At 38.6% G+C, this 18,640-nt stretch overlaps 1 protein-coding gene across 1 annotated transcript; it reads right to left on the minus strand.

The window, feature by feature from the left end:
* Positions 1–1,175: 1,175 nt before the first annotated feature.
* Positions 1,176–17,361, minus strand: pls3 (plastin 3 (T isoform)). The gene is made up of 16 exons (XM_023404791.2): positions 17,276–17,361; positions 11,636–11,740; positions 11,211–11,362; positions 8,323–8,452; positions 7,944–8,076; positions 6,789–6,870; positions 6,537–6,702; positions 6,275–6,417; positions 5,523–5,618; positions 5,227–5,422; positions 4,381–4,459; positions 4,150–4,267; positions 3,925–4,055; positions 3,006–3,129; positions 2,421–2,545; positions 1,176–2,333 (listed from the first exon to the last, which is right to left on the minus strand). The coding sequence occupies exons 2-16, from the start codon at positions 11,694–11,696 to the stop codon at positions 2,201–2,203; spliced, it is 1,869 nt and encodes a 622-aa protein (XP_023260559.1). The 5' UTR covers positions 11,697–11,740; positions 17,276–17,361; the 3' UTR covers positions 1,176–2,200.
* Positions 17,362–18,640: the final 1,279 nt, after the last annotated feature.

Consider the following 18,640-nt stretch of genomic DNA (forward strand, 5'->3'; position numbering starts at 1 on the left):
GAGGGAAGAACATAAAAGCAAGAGGGCAGTAACAATAACAGAACATGTGATAAGAGAAAGGAGAAGCAGAGAGCTGTAAAAACAAAAAGAGGTAAAAGCTCGGATCAATGTGATATTAAAGAAGAGGTGAGTACCTGCTGTTCCTCCGGCCGCTTGTTTCAAACTCTCATATCACCAATACTAGCTGCAACTAGCTGTTCTGCAGATTCCAACCACATCACACAATCTGCTTCAGCAGATGGAATTTGTCCAGTATTCATGGAAATGCAGAGATTTAAATGTTTTTTTCTGGTCCATGTTGGCTTAAAATTTGAGATTAAAAGTAATTCTTCGCTATCGAAACAGCAGCTGACCATGAGGTCTATATAGTCGTCCATTTGAACATCAACAAATACATGACAAGTGGGCAAACTCTGTCCACTCAGGAAACTATAACTATACTAACTGTTCTTGGAAACTTGGAACTCAAAGGTCAAGAATGATTTTTCAATCTGAAATTTATTTAATGGCAAGTTTACAAAATATGTTTCATGTCAACAGGTGCAATATGACTTCACTCTAATGACGATCATTGGCATGGCTAAGCTTTAACTAACTATTGTTGATGTGCAGTAAATATAAAAAGGCACTTTGCCCCACAAGATTTATGTGAAATTGTTTCCAAAGGCCATTTACAATTAAGTTACTCTCACAAATAAGTTATGATGTAAAACGTTTCATGTAAGAAAAATATAGTTTCTGAAAGTCTCATTCTTTCTCATTTAGGAATGAACAATATTAGAACAGAAAAATGTTTTATTTAAAAGTCCTCGCTTCTTTTGTAATTCATCATCTGACTCCTTCGTCTTTTATTTTTAATAAAATGTAGCCTACTGTGTTTATTATATTTACTAGCTTCATTACTATATTGAGATAATGTGTCTTTAAGGGAATTAAGCATTTGATTGCACTCCAGTAATTAATAAGAAATTTATTTGAATTTTATGTTGTAAATATTGTAAATAATTGTAAATGTGAACATATTAATGTAATGGCTGGGCAAACAAATATCCTGTAATTGTAATGAATTGATCGTTTAGTCTTGGATCACCAGTTCTGCTCAGTCAGGAGAGCAGTGGCAGATTAACAAGTTCATTTATAGTTAATTCCAAATCTATGGAAGATAAACACACAAGCACTTTTCAAAGTCATATTTATTGTTACATGTAAAGCACCTAAAGAGTAGACATGAAAATGGGACCAAATACAATTTGGCCACTGTCATAGAATATCATGAACCTACCTGGAATGAAGTAACTGTTTATATTTGGTAATGTTGAATACAAAATGGAAAAAAAGGAAAACCTCAAAGCGCAAAGGACAAGTCATCTCTATGACAAGAAGAAGGCACAGCAGAAGGCAGGAGAGTCCAGTCAGCCTGCTCCTCATCCAACGTAACAGACGAAAATAAAAAAGACCAAACACCAGACACCTCAATAACAGCATTTACCTCATGTGATAATCCCGAGAAACAAACAAATGACGAGTACAAGCATACAGACAGCACATCAGACTGGTCATTAGAATAATTTGACCACATGGCCTCTGTATGCCGACATGTAGAAGTTTATGGCGCCAGTTATTAAGACATGCCTGTACTTCATTAAGTGAGAGGGAATGATTGGGTGTTTTTAACATGTGCTGCACCCAAACATCCCACTGCTCTTAATTTTTTTTCTTTTTTCGCCTTGTCAAGCATTGTTTCATAAGTATGGTATTCAGGAATGTGTGTTGCTTAGTGAAGGATAATTAACTTATCAGTCTGAGTAAAAATATGTAAACAACCTTGCAGCTGTAAATAGGCATACTCGCTTAAAAAACAGCATTCTTATACATTAAGAGTTCTGGATATGGAAAGTAACAAGTTGTCCTCTGTACCATGAGACCCATCGCTTTATAAATTTTAGGATTTTGACCCACTTTGAATGAGAGGACAGCGCATTATTCATCAGTAAACACCTCTATTAATTAAGAGAAGCAGGGACACATGCAAATTTATGATTCTGACTGAATTCAAAAAAACAAAACAAAAACAAAAACAAAAAAAAGAAAAAAAAAAAAAGAAGAAAAAACATATTCTTCATTCCTTCAGTTGGGGGAGCTCTTTCAAATTGCTAATGGCTTGTGGGTTATAAGTGTCACAATGATCCCAGTCACTCTCTTAGGCTCGCTTCATCCCCCGACCCATCAAGCAGGCAAAGACTGTCATCACCATTTTGGGTTTGACCTCCACAAGGTCTTCTGGGAGAGCGTAGACACGGGCTCCGATCTTCCTCGCCATAGAGACAGCATATCTAGGAAGGACAGAGAGGTTGTCTTGAATAAAACTGTTGACACAAACTAGTTACCAAAATAATGGCAAAAGGCAGGTTCTTTCTTACTTGGCGTTCTCCAGCTTGTCATCTTCAGATAGGCTGCCGGTTTTTATCAGCTCGTAGTTGATGCTGCCCGGCTGGATGGCGTCTATCAGTTCCAATACTGCCAGACTGCTGCTGATCTCCTTGTCCTGATCACCACACCACACACAGATTAAGGATCTGACTCACACAAGCTTATCTGACCAATGAGAAAATGTAGTGCTCTTGGTTTGCATGACACTGCCTGTATATAAATGACATTAAACTGCCAGATTTTTCTAATTGTGAAATCATCTTTCCTTCTTTTGAACATGGAGGTTAAATAATCTAACCTTAAAGGTCCACTTACTAGCTTTGTCAGAGCTTTCAACCACACCTCAGAGTCTTCAACAAATGAGAAATGATACATCAATGCCACCCCCATGTATGACCTTGTTATCGCATGACATTGTAAACTTGTGCAGTTGAAAGTAAAGGCTTTCTAAAAGAGCTCAGATGATTTTGCTACTTTCACTATATTTTAAACTCAGTGTTAAAATGTTTCAATCTAATCTACACATACAGGTCTTTTCACAGCAATGTGAGCAAATAGAGGAAAAAGAGCTCTACCTTAAAGCTTGAAATCTTGGTTGATTTTCCAGCCTCCGCCAATGTTTTGTTCACCCAGTTTACAATGATGTCATCATTTACTTTCTGTCCATCTCCTAGTTCCTCCAGTACATTCAACGTATATCTGAAAGAGTGGAGAAGCAGCTTGTTTATTAGAAACACTCCAAGACTCTAAGTAACTAGTTTTTTTGTTTTTTTAACACAAAGATGTGGGCTGAGACAAAAAAAACTTTAACTCTGGAGCCCTTTTCTTGTTTTAAAACATGTATTTTTCATTTGAAGAACCACATGGTCATATTGAGCAGAATGGACTTCTGTATCGTTGTGATTTTTGGGTCACTCAAACCCTGGAAACTCTGACACAAAGAATACAAAATATGGGGAACTATGTCAACACACATCCTTGTGATAGGAGCCAAGTGAGTTCATGGAAATGTGGTCTCGTTTTGGAGGAACACACATACTAACACCACCACTGGCATGGAGTGGAGGTTTCTAATTACCAACTCCCTAGAAGTTGTTTACAGTAAATACACAGTTATCACAATGAATCTGACAATGAAGACTGATGGTGATTGTAGAGTTTCAAAATACCACACAGACATACTGACTGAAAAACAATATGTTATTTGGAAGCACCACTGTGCATCCTAAGCTTTTTGATTTGTCTGTTTTTTTTTTTTCCCCAGAGTAATTCCTCGATAGCAACCTTTATCATTTTAGTTATTTTTATATTTTGGTACATAATAATACTTCAATCTTACTTGTTATCATTAATTTAAGTTCTAAATAACATTTTAAAAAAGGTGATCCACCACACTTTGTCTAAAGTTTGGCCATTATTTCATTTTTTTCTTGTAGACCACATACTGTACATTTCGGAGATGTATTTCTATTTCACTCTTTTCTGAAGTGTCACCTTCTCATCAGCTGCCACACCAGTGCCAGAGTCAGGGTAGCGTTTCCATCGTTCAGGTCCTGCCCGCCGATGCCAACGAGGGAGAACTTGGCTGTTTTGCCCAGTTCTACTGCATAGTTACAATTCTCCAACTACGGGCACAAGAAGAAAAGTTGACAAAAGACAACCAAAAAGGTGGGTTTTTTTTTTCTTGCCTCGTAATGATCAAAAGAAACCTTAGGTTACCTTTTTCATGTTGGTCCCCAGCTTGGGGTAAGGTGGCTTGTTGACCTTGTTGTTCCAGTCGACAGGCACTTTGATCTTGTCGTAAAGTTGAAGGATAACCATGGCATCCTGTAGGTCTCTAGAAGACAGGAATGTGTTTTGTTATTATTCATATTAAATACATAAAAGTTCCCAAAAGCTTCAGATGTTTATTTATAAAGAGTGACACAAAGTGTCGTGTGTGGTACTTACCCATACAGATGATTGACATGTGGATTCACTCCCAGAGAGTTCATCCAGTTTCGGAACGTTCTCTCTTCTCTCGTCTCACCTAGAGAGCAAAGGATCATGGGATTCAGGGGATTTCCATGTGATCAGACTGGCAGCTCAACTCAGCAGTAGTCAATTGTGATTCTAAATGCGCAGAGCTGAATAGACATAGTACATATTTCTTTTTAATATTTTTTATGCTGCACAATTCAGCTGTCACTGACTTGTAAATAGATCATGTGCAGACAGTAGCTAATGTATCCAGAGGGAGCCAAAGTTAGGGTCGGCTTGTTGTCACATTCTAATATCAAAATTAGTTTCTCTGCAGGCCAGTTAGTTGACTAATAAAGGTTTTCAATTGGTTCTTCTCATACTTTTTGCTCAGTTGATTTGTAGCTGAAAACCTGCTTTGTCAGTCAGCGTCTTACTAGTAGCGATGGGCTTCTACATGAACACACAGTTTTTTGCCAAAGGTTGAATGGTTGTGGTTGTTTTACATGGGAGATATCTGTATTTGTGTTTTCGTCTTGTCTCTGGTTTGAAGTGAGCTGGTTTTGTTTGGAACGGGTCTCATCACAAAAGTAATTCTGTACTGTGACGATGACAGTTATGGGGCTGTTTGATTATATTTCTAGGTAGCTGTCAAAGGTGATTAAATCCCACTCACATGATGAAGAACATTATTTGAGTTTGTGACAGTTAAACTCTTAATCGATAATTCATATAATGAGGATGTTTTCTTTAGTTGTTGCTTATTGGTCATGAATATCTAATGTTACATAACTCTAATACTAGAAGTTAACTATCCAATTCTTCTGCTCTCAATACCTTCCAATAGTCCCCAGTCAATATCCTCATTCTCAGGTTTGGTCAGCGCTGGATACTTGTTGAACAGATTGGCCACAAAAGCAAGGTTGAGTTTGGGGTTTCCACTGACGACGTCAGCTGGGGTGACAAACTGTCGACAGCCGAGCGTGTCGGCCTGCTGCAGCATGGCTTCTGCCCTCTTCATGTCGTCTTTCTCCTGAACCGGACACAGAGCACACGCTACGATCAGAGACAATGTACTGCTGTAACCGTGTGGTGAAGATACTCAACTGTGAGCACTGACGGTCGGTGCTTACACTGAAGCCTGCCATGTTGATGTCTATGCGAGGTTGGTTTTCATCTGTGCCTTTTGGAGAGATCTGATTCAGGAGGTGGAAATAGGCCCTCGAGTCCTGGAAAATAATGTAAACAACAAAACACAATCAGACTTCTTTATACATCATAACTTTTTGTCTCATGATGACAGTTACACTGATTAACTTAATATTGTCAAGCTTTTCATGTGAACAATATATTTTGTCTACCATCTGTGTTATTTACACAATTTGGGTATAGCAACCCTGTCACACATGCTTCTTAATGTGTAGTACTGTGTTTTCCTACTGTTGAGTTCCTTGGTGAAAATGTTCTATTTGTTGTATATTAAGTATAAGCTATGAAACTACATGCATATGCAGAGTAACAAAAGTATATGTGTGGAATAATAGAGTTACAGAAGAACTATTTACTTTTTCTGTACACATGATATCTTAATCCCTTCATAAACATTTGACAGTTTGTTAGTGTTAGCCAGAGACACTACCCTTTCAGCACTATATTTGGAGCAGTGGAGGCGTTTATTTGAGTTGAGTTTGTTGTGCAAACACAAACATGTACTGCCTGGTGCAGTGTGCTGATAGATGTCTGTGTTGGTGTTTCAAAAGAAATTCACACAAACCTACAGACACTTTCTGCAAGAACCTTAAAACCAAAGGTTTTTGAGTGGTTTCTGTTCCTGCATCTAACGTTTACTACGCCAGCTGGATTCAGTGTCAGTGTGTAGGCCCACCTTGATGTCAGAGCTGAAGTTGTTGATCTTCTGCCAGCCAGCATTTTCCAGGTGAAAGTTTGCCCAGCGTAACAGCAGTTCCTCTGGAGACAGCTTCATCAGGTCTTCCAGTGTTTCCCCATCTCTCAGCAATGCTGCCAGCGCTGTCAAAGGGTATAAATGATCAGTTAAGCTACTTGACAAAAGACCAGGAAACGCTAATGATAGAAGCACAGACTCAAATACATGTTATGTAACAGACAATCTCAATTATGGCCCGTACCTTCATTTCTGCTTAGCTCGATGTCGGCAAACAGACCGATCTTGATGATCTGCCATAGCAGGCCCAGCACCAGATGGGGCTTCCCCTCTTTCAGGTCTAAAGCACCAATGTTCACTACATGGCAGCCAATGGCAGAAGCTGAGTTCAGGGCCAGGTTCAGATTCTCCTGTAAGGTACAAAACATCAGCTGTTGGAAGATTTGCATAAAAAGTGATGGACAAAAAAAAACACCATAAATTAATTGTGACTCACCTGTATTGTGAACGGCGTCAGCTTCTTCTTATTTATGGTTCTCTCATCTATAGTGTCTGGCACTGACAGGTTGATCATTTTGCTGCGCAAACATACAAAACCAAACATGAGTTTTTAATCAGTCATTTGATGCAGTGTACATGTTGTGAAATAAGGCAGAAATAACAACCCAAATGTTCACTGTTCGCAAAAGATTTGGAAAAGTTTGTGAACTTTGTTTAAAAAATTAAATTTTTGTGGAGGAGGTGTTCAACATACTGACCATGTAATTTTTCACATCCAGAGTCCAGCTACCACTTACGGCACATTATTGCACATGTCTCTCTCTCTGCACTCATTTCATACGTATACTGTATACTACTTAAGGCAAAATGCCTGAAAAAATAAATACATGAATTTAACTTTTCCAAATGTTGCCTCTTATTGTGGTAAACGGCCATAAAGTGGAAGTATGCATGTTTAACAATTAGACAAAATGGCAATACTATAACAGACATGTATCATATTAGGTTGCTTCCTAATTAGCACGTCGGCCAACGTGATGTGCACAAGTCTTCATTATCCCTGTTAAGTTAGCTTCAGCATGTGCACAGTGTATCTCTTTGTCATGCAGTTTATCTGTTTGGAATATATGCAACTACAGTTGATTTGGTCTCTGCAGCTCTGCAATCTGTTTTATGTTAATCTAAATACTCACATGACAAAGTGCTGAATACTTCCAAGGCTGCTAAGTGCTAACTAGCATTCAGCCCACTATGAACTACCTTTACATCAAAGTTTACAATTTTGATTATGTTACTTTAGTATTAAAGTCACTTTCTGTTTCAACTAGTATACATCTGTAAACTTTCAACTTGTGATTTAACAAAAAGAAAGATAGATTTGGAACATATATATTAATTTCTGAATATCTTTAAATTAATTTAGTAGTACTGTGTTAGTCTCAACGTCTTCTTTGCAACTCAAAGCAGAATAATGTCATGGTTGACTGACATTCCCCAATACAGGCTAATAGTTGTCTGTTTTTCAGCCTGAATGTGACCACAACAGTAAATGCAGTGAGATGGAGGTATTTGACATTTATATCAGAAGGGTAGCTCGGAGATGAAGGGGAGAGCTGTGCTGCTTGCTTGAAGTGACAACAGGTTTCCTTACCAGAGTACTATACCATCTCCAACAGATGTGAAGAGAGAGTCTGTGTTGGGATCCATGGGCAGGACATGTTGGCTGTCAGGATCTTTTTCCAGAGCAGTGTTGATCCAGTTAACGAAGGCATATCGCTCCTCCTCTGAAGGTGTGTACATATACAAGCATCAGTTAAAAGCAAAACATCAACAACATAAAGTTACGTTGTTGCTCATAATGACTGATTTTAGTAGGTTATATGGTACATTAAGAGTTTCTTCAATGGTAAATTAACCAACTGTACCTGAATTGTAGGAGGCGCAAAGTCAACACTTTATGTGAAACATTTGCAGCGACTGACAGAAAGGAAGGAGTCGATATCCATGATGTCAGGACTCTGTGGACTTACCAGAGAACGAGTGTTGTGTTCCTTCACTCGACAGCTCAGACGTCCCTCCAATAGCCAGGATGCCTTCTTTTCTGTTGATGACCTTGCGGAATGTTTTTGCTATTTCACTGCCCCTCAGCTCCTGGACGATCTAAAACAATAACAAACAAAACTCTGAGACCAATTTCTACTAGACCAGGAAAATCCTATATTATTGCTTTAACCTCCTAAGACCCGAACTCTTGCATGGCGTGCATTTTTAATTTCTCTTTGCTATTTAGGCTGATTGGGACCTGAGAAAAATGATGTCCACATATGAGGACATTAGTTTTAAATTTCGATTACTGAGTGGCAGTATAATATCCTCATATGTGGTCACCAGGCCCTTGTTGAGAATAAGTTAGTATTGTGGTCTAGAGGACCCAAAATGTGAGGTCCACATATGTGGACGCCAGGTCCTAGGAGGTTAAGCTGAAAATTGATATTATTTGTGTTAATAACTGACAGAATTGCCTGCTGCTGTTTGTAACAGTTTCCTGTTAATGTTTCAATTAGAAGAGGGAAATTATTTTCTGACGTGTACATTCGGTGGCCGCTTGATCGGGTACACCTGTCCAATCTAATTTAAGTCAATGCAACTGTTAAACAGTATATCTTCAAATCAATCCAGATCAACCACATTGTGGTTTTATTACAATATGAACCAGGTAAATTGATCTGTAACACACCTTTTACACATAATTTCTGCTCCACAAATACTGGATATTTGTCAGTTATTTTAAAACAAATTAAAAAAAATCTTAAATCAAAAAATAAATACATTATTTAATGTTTAAAACAATCTTTAGTTGCAGCCATGTCTGTGCAAAAGTCTTAATCATCTTCTCTCTGTTTACTGGTGTTTGCATCCTTTGTTGTCTTATCAAACTCCTGTTAGCCATCATGACAGCCGAGGTCGCTGAGCAGACACAGCTGTGCCGCTGGAATTTCCCCTCACTGTCATTACAACACAAAGCCAACCTGCCAGCTACAGGGCTGAGAAAATATGATGAACGTGGCTTGTAATCGAGTTTTTGAACAATATAAATGGGCTCAAAAACAACATTTGGTTGATGGGTTCATAAAAGCAACTTTATTTTGGCGATTTAACGTGAGACTGTGCTTTCACTACACATCTAATCTAAGAATTACAGTGCTGAGTGTGTGAGTGCCAGTATGTCATTAGTGTTATCAACAGTAACAGTAAACCACCAAAGCAACAGCTATTATCATCCTCCACCACCTTAACACCATCATCAGGCTTGTCCCTACATCCTAACATTAAATAATTACCTCTAAACATTAAACCAGTCTCAACAACTAATGAGACCACAGGGAGCTCTGTGGTGCGAGTATGTAGCTTATCAGTAACGCACAACATGTGAGCGGCTTCAGACAAAGCTGCTTTGACAAAAAGTTTTCTATCGAAATTTGTGCGATACTTCCTGAAGCTGAAGTTATCACTGCTTCATCAGTGACCACTGCCCCACAGGCGTTGGTGTGACCACAATGAGCTATTGAGCCTGGTACCGGGAGAGTTGTTTAAAAAGCAAAGCACACTTGATACACAAACATACACAAGGTCACAGGGTGCCAGCTTCCATTGTTTGTGAACTCTAGGTAAAAGAAGCAACTACAAAAAGACAATCATTGCATGAATGATAAAGATTTCCACTCAATTCTGTAAGTTTAGCAAACAGCTATTTTCCATTGTATGGGCTGTGAGGGGGACATTTACATTAATTCCATATACATTTAATCTGGGTTGTTTTCATGCATAAGAACATATTTTGTATGGTGGTGTTTTATCAAACCCTAGTTTTGAAGCCTAGACCTTCTGCACACAATGGCACAATACTATTTTTGCATTTGGAAAGAGAAAAAAAAGAAAGAAAAAAAAAGAAAAATCAGCTGATCAATCACATGCTGGACTTATCTCCACAAATTATATACATAAAAGGTGTAATTTTAGACATTGTTTGACTTTTGTTGACCAGTTCCATAAATAGTTAAATATTAAATGTTTATTTTCCAATTCTAATATATCTGTTTATTTCACACTTTCATTCTATTTTATTTGAACTTTCAAGTGCCCAATCTTATTTAATTCCCTAAAATGCATGAAAGCTGATTTTCCCATTTAAAAAAAAACATTTAACTTTGTTTTGAAAGGGGCAATATGAATAAAACTTATCATTATTATTATCATCAGCATTGTGAAACCATAAAGTACCTCAAATTGTAAGATTATAAATGAGCCCTTTAAATTCGAGACTCAAACATGTTCCAGGTGGAGTCAAAGATGATGATCCAAGTTATAGGATGATCCAATCCAATTAGTTTCACTCTGTTGTTATCATAGTCATGGTTAAGCTTACTAACAGCCACACATCCTAAAACAAGATATCAGAACTATTATAGAGCGACAAAACACAGCTACACCCTCCTGATCTAGAGATTTTGAATCATGCAGTGCTGCTGTAGCAGAAGGGGAGGCGGTGAATGACTGCTCTCTCTAAATGACTGCTCCGTCTAAATGACTGCTCCGTCTAAATGACTGCTCCGTCTAAATGACTGCTCCGTCTAAATGACTGCTCCCTCATCACTGCTGAAACAAAATAATGGAACTCGCACCACTTTGCTGACCTCACTTCCACATTCCCTGAGTATGTATGCCTGTGTGTGTGGTTTGTAGAGGCCTTCAATCTCCTGTCGAGCATTTAGCTGCTAAAAGTTGCTTTTCATAGCTGGCCCACTCAGGAGGGTGAGGTACGTTTAGGCAGAGCGGAAAACAAAGACCGACTCCCTGTATGAGAAGCTCTAAACAGAAGGTGAAAACTACGAGCTGCTCTGAGCTCAACTTGACCTACCGACAAAAACTCGTCAAAGCTGATCTTATTATCCTTGTTGCGATCGAGTTTCTGGATGATCTCTCGAACCATGTATCCAGGTAGGGGGTGGCCGGCCTCTTTAAGGAGCTCATGGAGTTCATAATCACAGATAGATCCATCGCCGTCCAGATCTACAGAAACAAAGAAATGAAAATTAGATACCAACAGTCATTTATTTTGATTTACACTGTCAGTTAAAGTTTTTTTTATTAATTATTTAGTGTATAAAAGGAATAATAATAAATGCCCATCAGGAGTTACATTTACCTCTTGGTTTTCAATTTAAAAAAAAAATTAAACAGTTTGCACTCTAAACATGCTGTAATGAGAAAATGTGTTGCTTATGTAATTATAGAATGATCTAATTAATAACACACTGTTATGGTAAAGCAGCTTTTACTAACCAATTTTTCCAAAGATCTCCCTCATCTCCTCCAGCTCCTCTTTTGTTATCTTTCCGGACATTTTTCTGTGATTGACCTGAGGTGGTCAGTCAGAGAGAAGTGGGACTGCAGGGAGAAAAAGTGCACAGAGTCATTAGCAAGGACCCCATCCTCATCAGTCTCCCGCAAACCTCTTTTCAATCCTTTTACAGACCGCCACAGCCAGGATTTGTACTCCCCAGCTCATCCTCACTGAAATAGCCAACTTTCCTGCTTCCTTGCCAACATAGAAGTGACTTTTCCCTCTTCAGAGCAGCAGGATAAAGGTCACTCCTCATCTTGTCAGGACTAAAAACTCTTAAAGTAGTACCTCTTGTTCCCGTCTCCTCACCGGTCCCCTCTGATCCCACACCCCTGCTGTTCATATCTACTGTTCTCTTTAGTTTCTCTCTTTAGCCCTTTTCCTTTTCCAAGCACGTCTTCCTCCCATGATCAATGTAATTTCATGATATTTCTATTGGATAGCAATGAGCCTGTAGTGTAAAAAACACTGCCAGAGAGGGTGAGACTACTTCATTGTTTAGCTGAAAAGATAATTCTATACAACATTTTCTTACATTTGATTACTGCAACTGCATTATCAAACAAATACCCTAAAACTGACCACTGCTTTTCATTTTTTTGTCTTTTTTTCTGCACTACAAATCAAATGTAACCATTTTATTTTAGTTTTAATAATAATCTTTATAATAATATAATGATTAATAATAATCTTTCATCCAAACTGAGCTAGCTGTAATGAAGGAAAAAATAAAAAGCTGTTTTATGTGATAACGTAACATCTGGGTAATTTTTGTGAGTCTTCTGTGACAAAAACCTGGATCCCGGTTCATCATGAAGTTGTTTGGGCTATATTTTTAAATTGCATCAGAGAGAAGAGTCCTCACTGAAAAGAGAGATTCATCTAAATGTGTAAAGACTGAAGTCACAAAACGCAACCAGTGACAAGTTATTTAGCTTGGAAACAAAAACACTGTGTTCCCAAACTCCTCTGAGGCAAACTAACCATTTGAAAATCACTGAAAATAAGGAATTCCTCTGAGTACCTCCTTCCCGTTCAGTAGTAACAGAGGAATGCATGAGGCCTGGGTAGATCGAGCTTCAATTCACAGAGACGTGAGCAGGGTTTGCTGCCTCGCTCGCCGAGGCTGAACTGGTATGATGGCATTCCTCTCTCCAACACAAGTGCTCAGAAAAGAAAGATGAGGTTTATATTGGGGTAAAATAAGGATCACAGATTTTTCCAAGCAGAAAAGTGTTCCCGTTTCCTGACTTAAAGTTCAGATTGTTGATTTTCATAGTGCATTAGTCAGAAATCCTGGGCAAGGCCGTTCTGGTTTCCACAATATAACATGAGTAAAACCATATTAGGGAATAGTTGAATGTCCAGTTTTTCAAATGGCTCATGTCTCATCTGACTGTAAGTAATTAATCTATGTCTGAAGTGAGTGATTTCAGCAATCTAGTCTTTCTCAGGCCACAGCAGCATCACAGGATGACATTCAAGCAGATAAACAATGAACAAAAGTCCAGTAAGTGTGCTTCCTCTTTCATGAATGACACTATTAATAGCATTCATCAAAGATGATTCAACAGTAGACTCGTGGACTCGGATGACTCAGTTAACGCTATTCTTACAAACCAAACAAAATGTTGACATAATAACACTTTGTCCCGCACAATCGGGAATGAGTTTTGCATCAAAGTCATTAATGACAAAAATGCTAAATACAGTAAACTGGTTCTGGGTCAGAGAGTGTTTTTCTTCTACAAAGTAATACTAAATCAGGGCAGGCACAAACTCCTAACTAAACGATTAGGAAAATGACGATGTCAGTGTTGCTATATTTAACTTTTCTCCAAAAGGATGTGAACTGTGGCTGCTGAAGTCAGCCCGGCTACAATAAGAACCGACAAACATTACCTCATTTGCCAGCCCTTGTCACACCCTCTACAGAGGCAGAGTGAAAACGGAAGAGAGGCTAAGTACATGGAGCAAAGGCACAGATGGCAGCGGACAAATGTGAGACGTATCACTGGTGGTATAGAAGAATAGAGGGTTTGTAATCACCGTCACAAACCACGGCAATAAATCCTGTGTAATGCTCGAAAATGAGTCAGGAGTGTCAGGATCCAAAGACAGTTGCTGTCTTTGACAGCTGCTCTGTGTGCTTGGAGACACAAGAAAATTCCTGCACTCTTCTAAACGCAAAAACCAACCTCTTAAATAGAGTGGCTCATGTTTGCTTTAAAGCATAGGCCTATCAATACTTCTGATAGAGTTTAAACATATTATTCAAATGTCAGTACTTGGCCACAATGATATGGTTCAGTAGATGAGAATGATACAGACATACTTTTGAAAATTATGGAGAGAAGATTTACAAAACTGGAAGATTTTGCACTTTGAGTGGAAAAGTTCCATAGGGATGCAGTAACATAAAATGAAAACAAATGCAAGTACTACATACAACTGTGTAAGTTTCAGTCATCCAAGTCACGCAATGTCTAGCAGTAGCAAAACAAGAGCAACTGGACTTGCTTTGCAATCTTCACGACATTTCACCACTCATTCAAGGCGCTCTCAGTTCTCTAGCTCAGTTTTACAAATGAATATCACCCATACACAAGAATTTCTTTCCAAGCATCAACAGCATTGATTAGTGAGCCAAAAACAGCACTTTGACGTTGTTTATAATCGCTTTCAATGGATATTTTAGTTATTTTAAAGCGAAGGGCTGTTCCCAGATGGCTGAGTTAAATGTGTAGAGCTGACACACCCCACTCCGCCAGTGTTTCGTGCACACAGTTACATGGGAAATGTGAGGCGCGCAAATAGATTGGGCACCCTTCCCAAGTGTGGTCAAGTTCATATGCGCACACACCCAACTTAGTCTGCAGGAATACGGACATTTTTACTCAGTCAAAATCCACAGCAGATGTGAAGCAAACTGACTCATAAACACCAAACAGTCTGTAGCACCAGCCCTTTATTTCCTTTTCAGGCTGTGTGGATAAGATAAGCATGGCTATACTGACAAGTAAGGCGCAGGTAATGACAATAAATACTGCATGTGTAGTTTGCACATGTCTGACATCATGTGCAGCTGCAAGCATAACAACCTGGGCTGGGTTTAGGGGTGTTATAAAATCTTACAAAGCTTGACTATATGATGAATCAGCATGGAAATATTCAAACGAAATAGTCCCCTTGACATTTTCCCGAACCATGAACAGCTAACCTTCACAGCCTGCTCTCTATAGTACACTACTTTTCACCAAATGAAAGGACGGAGCTGTAGTAAATGATGCAGCAGGTTTTCAGAGGCCTGTGCTAGCAAAGGTGTAAATTCCTACCAACCATCTCTTAAGAATGTCATTAGACAGGTTACTGAGGTGCTGCAGAATCAGTTGGGTTAGGCTGTTACTGCTACAGGTAAGCAGCCACACCTTCAAGCGTTTGCCATTACTCAACAAAAGCACTGTAAAGCATTATCATTTAAATGCTGTATAATCAGACAGTACAAGCAACAGTAACTATTAAGTACCACCCTTTCTTCATGCAAGCATTATACCACTGAGCAAGACACTGCATCACTGCTTGGGAAACTTTTAAACATTTAATATTTATAAGTTAACAAGTTTAGGGGATTGTTTCTTTAGGGCTTCTAATTGTAATGAACTTCAAAGAAGCTGAACAGTTCAAAGACTAGTGCAGCTAATAAGTAATTTGATCACTTTCACTGCGTTGAACAACAAGTGAGGGCACCTGTTTAAAATCCTGACAGCACAGAAAGTGGGGCAACCTGTTCATTTGCACAGGCGTGAGTGTGTGCAAGGGTGGAAACAAAATATAAGCACACTCCCTCCCCCCTTTTGACTGTCTGGTTTGTCCTTACAGAGATAGCATCAGACACATAACGTCTGTTTTTAACACACCTACAGTAGGTGATCTCATGTGGTACCGCAGCATGAGCAAGGGAAACTCACATTTTACATAAACTGTTGTGAAGCATAGTGCACATACCACACAGGCACACTCATGGGCAATTTGACCACACCAATCACGTTAATGACAGGCAGACTGAAATGAATTACAGCTTTTTTTCTTTCCCACAAAGGAAGTGCAAACAAAACTTTTTCCAGCCTTGATACTCTGAACAAAACTTTGTCTCCTGAGTCCAGACACCAATAATGGATTATTTTTGTCTTTAAGAACTAAACATCTTTAACAATCTCTCTATCAAAGTATGCCACTGTACAAGCAAAACAAGATTTAAACCAAGGACAGACAGTAGGAAATGCTGAATAGGAAATACCGATCATGGATGAGCAACTGTATTCACAACACACTTGTTCCAAGGCACAATATTTATCCAGTTAAAATGTGGGTTTTTCTGATACTATCAGACAGCCTTAGTACAGTGCTTTTCTAACTGTGATCAACAATTGGGATCCCAGATGTACGTGTACATGTGCATGCTGCAGCCCCAGATAGGTTTACAGGAAAAATCTGGGAAATCATTCAGGGAGGTAAACAACATAGACCACTGTTTTGCATGAGTGAAAAAAAAAACACACTGAGTAACTAAACGGATGTCAATTCAGCTTTAAAACAATCACCAACCAACCTTTCCCAACACACTGTGTCACCCACTAAAATAAAGAACATATAAGAACAATTTGAGGGACCAGTTACCAACTCATGTACGGGGAGTGAAATTCCACTTTGTAAATAGCTCATACCACATCAAAGAAATATGACACACCAGGGAGGTAGGGGCAGAGCTATTTAACCCTGAGTAAAACATTTACTCGAATTGTTCTCACATCGTATGAAAGTGACAACAAAAAAGAAAAAATGTGATTTGTCATCACAGGAGCAAACAGTGGGGTTAGAGACGCCTAGCATGGTTAAAGACCTGTGAGACTAGGCTTCATCTAGTGTACAGACTGTATGTGCAATGTGTTTATGTACGGGTCAAAAAAAAAAAAAAGAATATATATATATTCTTTTTTTTTTTTTAACCAGTGCAGGCTCCACCTATGCGGTTTCCTCTGGTGAGAGGTGATGTTCAAAATGAACGAACCTGGTTATGTCTAACTTGCTCCTTGCTATGGCATTTGTCAAATTCACAAATGTGAAATACTTCCACAAGCTCGAAGAAAACGTGGACCCTGTGTATAATTTTCAAAACACATACTGAAATTACTACTTACTTGTAGCCAATATTTTTGAATAGTAGTTTCTACTTTACTTTACTTGACTTGTACTGAAAGTTATCTGCTATCTGGTCATGAGGTTAAAGGACTCAGAGATTACTTTGTTACAGTGTTTAGGATCTTTGCAGCGCCGTGAGGATGAGAAGGCTGCTGTGAAGGTGCAGCTAAAGCTAACCGGCTAGCGACGGACACGCAAGTTTTACAGACAGGAAACTATCCCTATTTAACCTGCAGATCTACCTCTCTGGACAGAGGATAACCACTATCACAGAGAGCAATAGATTAAGGCGAGGGCGTAATTTTAATAAACAATGCTGAGACAAACTCTGGCTGTAAGTAGTTGTTGGTCTAGAAAGTTGCTAGGAAATTGGTACTCACCGTCGGTGCGCCTGAAATTCCAGACAGCGTCCAGTCTGGAGTCCTGCCTCCTCCACGTAGAGACAAAAGTAGACGGCAGTTGGAATGTTGCCCCGCCCCGCCCGCTTACGTCATCGCCAGGCGTTGAGGGTGTATGGAGTATTATCGATGCCAAAAATTAAAATAAAGTTACACGTAAAATATATAATTTTTAGATAAATTGATTAATAATGACTCTTGGGAATTCTTAAAAATATTAATCATTCATGGCATTACCATTTTGTATGGTACATATTATGTTTGTGTTTATGTGTATATTCTCAGTTGGTCTTACACAACAGTCTTAGAATAAATCCTACCTTCATAAAGGTTGTAATGTTCAGTTTTTGTTTAAACTGTTTTAGACAGGTGCTGAATGTATTTTGTAATGTTGCTGAACAATATTGCATAGAGAGGTGTTTCTGTTATTTAGTTTATTTTGTCATTGATCCGTCCAAAATCATGTAGTTGAATCATCAGCTCTTTGTTTCAATATGAACATCAACAACAAATTGAAAATTATAATCGTTATGAAGATAGGATTTATTGCAGGGCTGTAAGCAAGTTAGGTATACCTAATGAAATACCAACTGTGTTTATGTATACACTATTGTGCAAGACTTTTTCCTACTAAACATAAAGAGAGAATGCATTCAAAAAATAATACCATGAATATTTTTTATTTTCTCAGTTAACTTCACACAAATTGCAGTGAGTGAACAAAAAAAACAACTTAAAAATTGAAATCAATATTTGGGGTGACCACTCTTTGCCTTTAAACAATACCAATTCAGTACCAATTCTCCTCGGTACAGTTTTTTAAGCTTTTTGGCAGGTAGATTGTTCCAAGCATCTTGGAGAAGTTGACCAGTTCTTCTGTGGATTTAGACTGTCTCAGTGTCTTCTGTCTCTTCATGTAATCCCAGACTGATTCTATCATATTGAGATCAGGGCTCTGAGGGGGGCATACCATCTGTTGCAGGACTCCTTGTTCTAGTCACATACAATTGTTTTTTGTGACTCTGGCTGTATTTTTGTATGTGGACTCATGCTGATTTTAGAGGGTAATTTTGGGTACCAGTTACTTGAAAAGAAGAGACCCCCAGTCCGAGGAAAGAAAGTAGAGATCAGAACACACAAAACATGGTGGTACACAGTCATGATGTCTACAGTGCTGATAACACCACAAGGGATGGAAGGGTTAGGAAAGAAATTAGTTTTTCTTATTCATTTCGCTGTGCAAACAGGTTCATGTCCCTCCCTCATCAAAATTCAAAGGTTTTCAGACTTGTTATTTGAAACGTCATCCTTGTCAGCTTCTGCTTTAGTTGAAGGGGAAAGAGAGGC

Source organism: Seriola lalandi, unplaced genomic scaffold, assembly GCF_002814215.2.
Source record: "Seriola lalandi dorsalis isolate HSWRI2012SDOR001 ecotype SW California unplaced genomic scaffold, Sedor1 jcf7180002054256, whole genome shotgun sequence".
Lineage (NCBI taxonomy): Eukaryota > Metazoa > Chordata > Actinopteri > Carangiformes > Carangidae > Seriola > Seriola lalandi.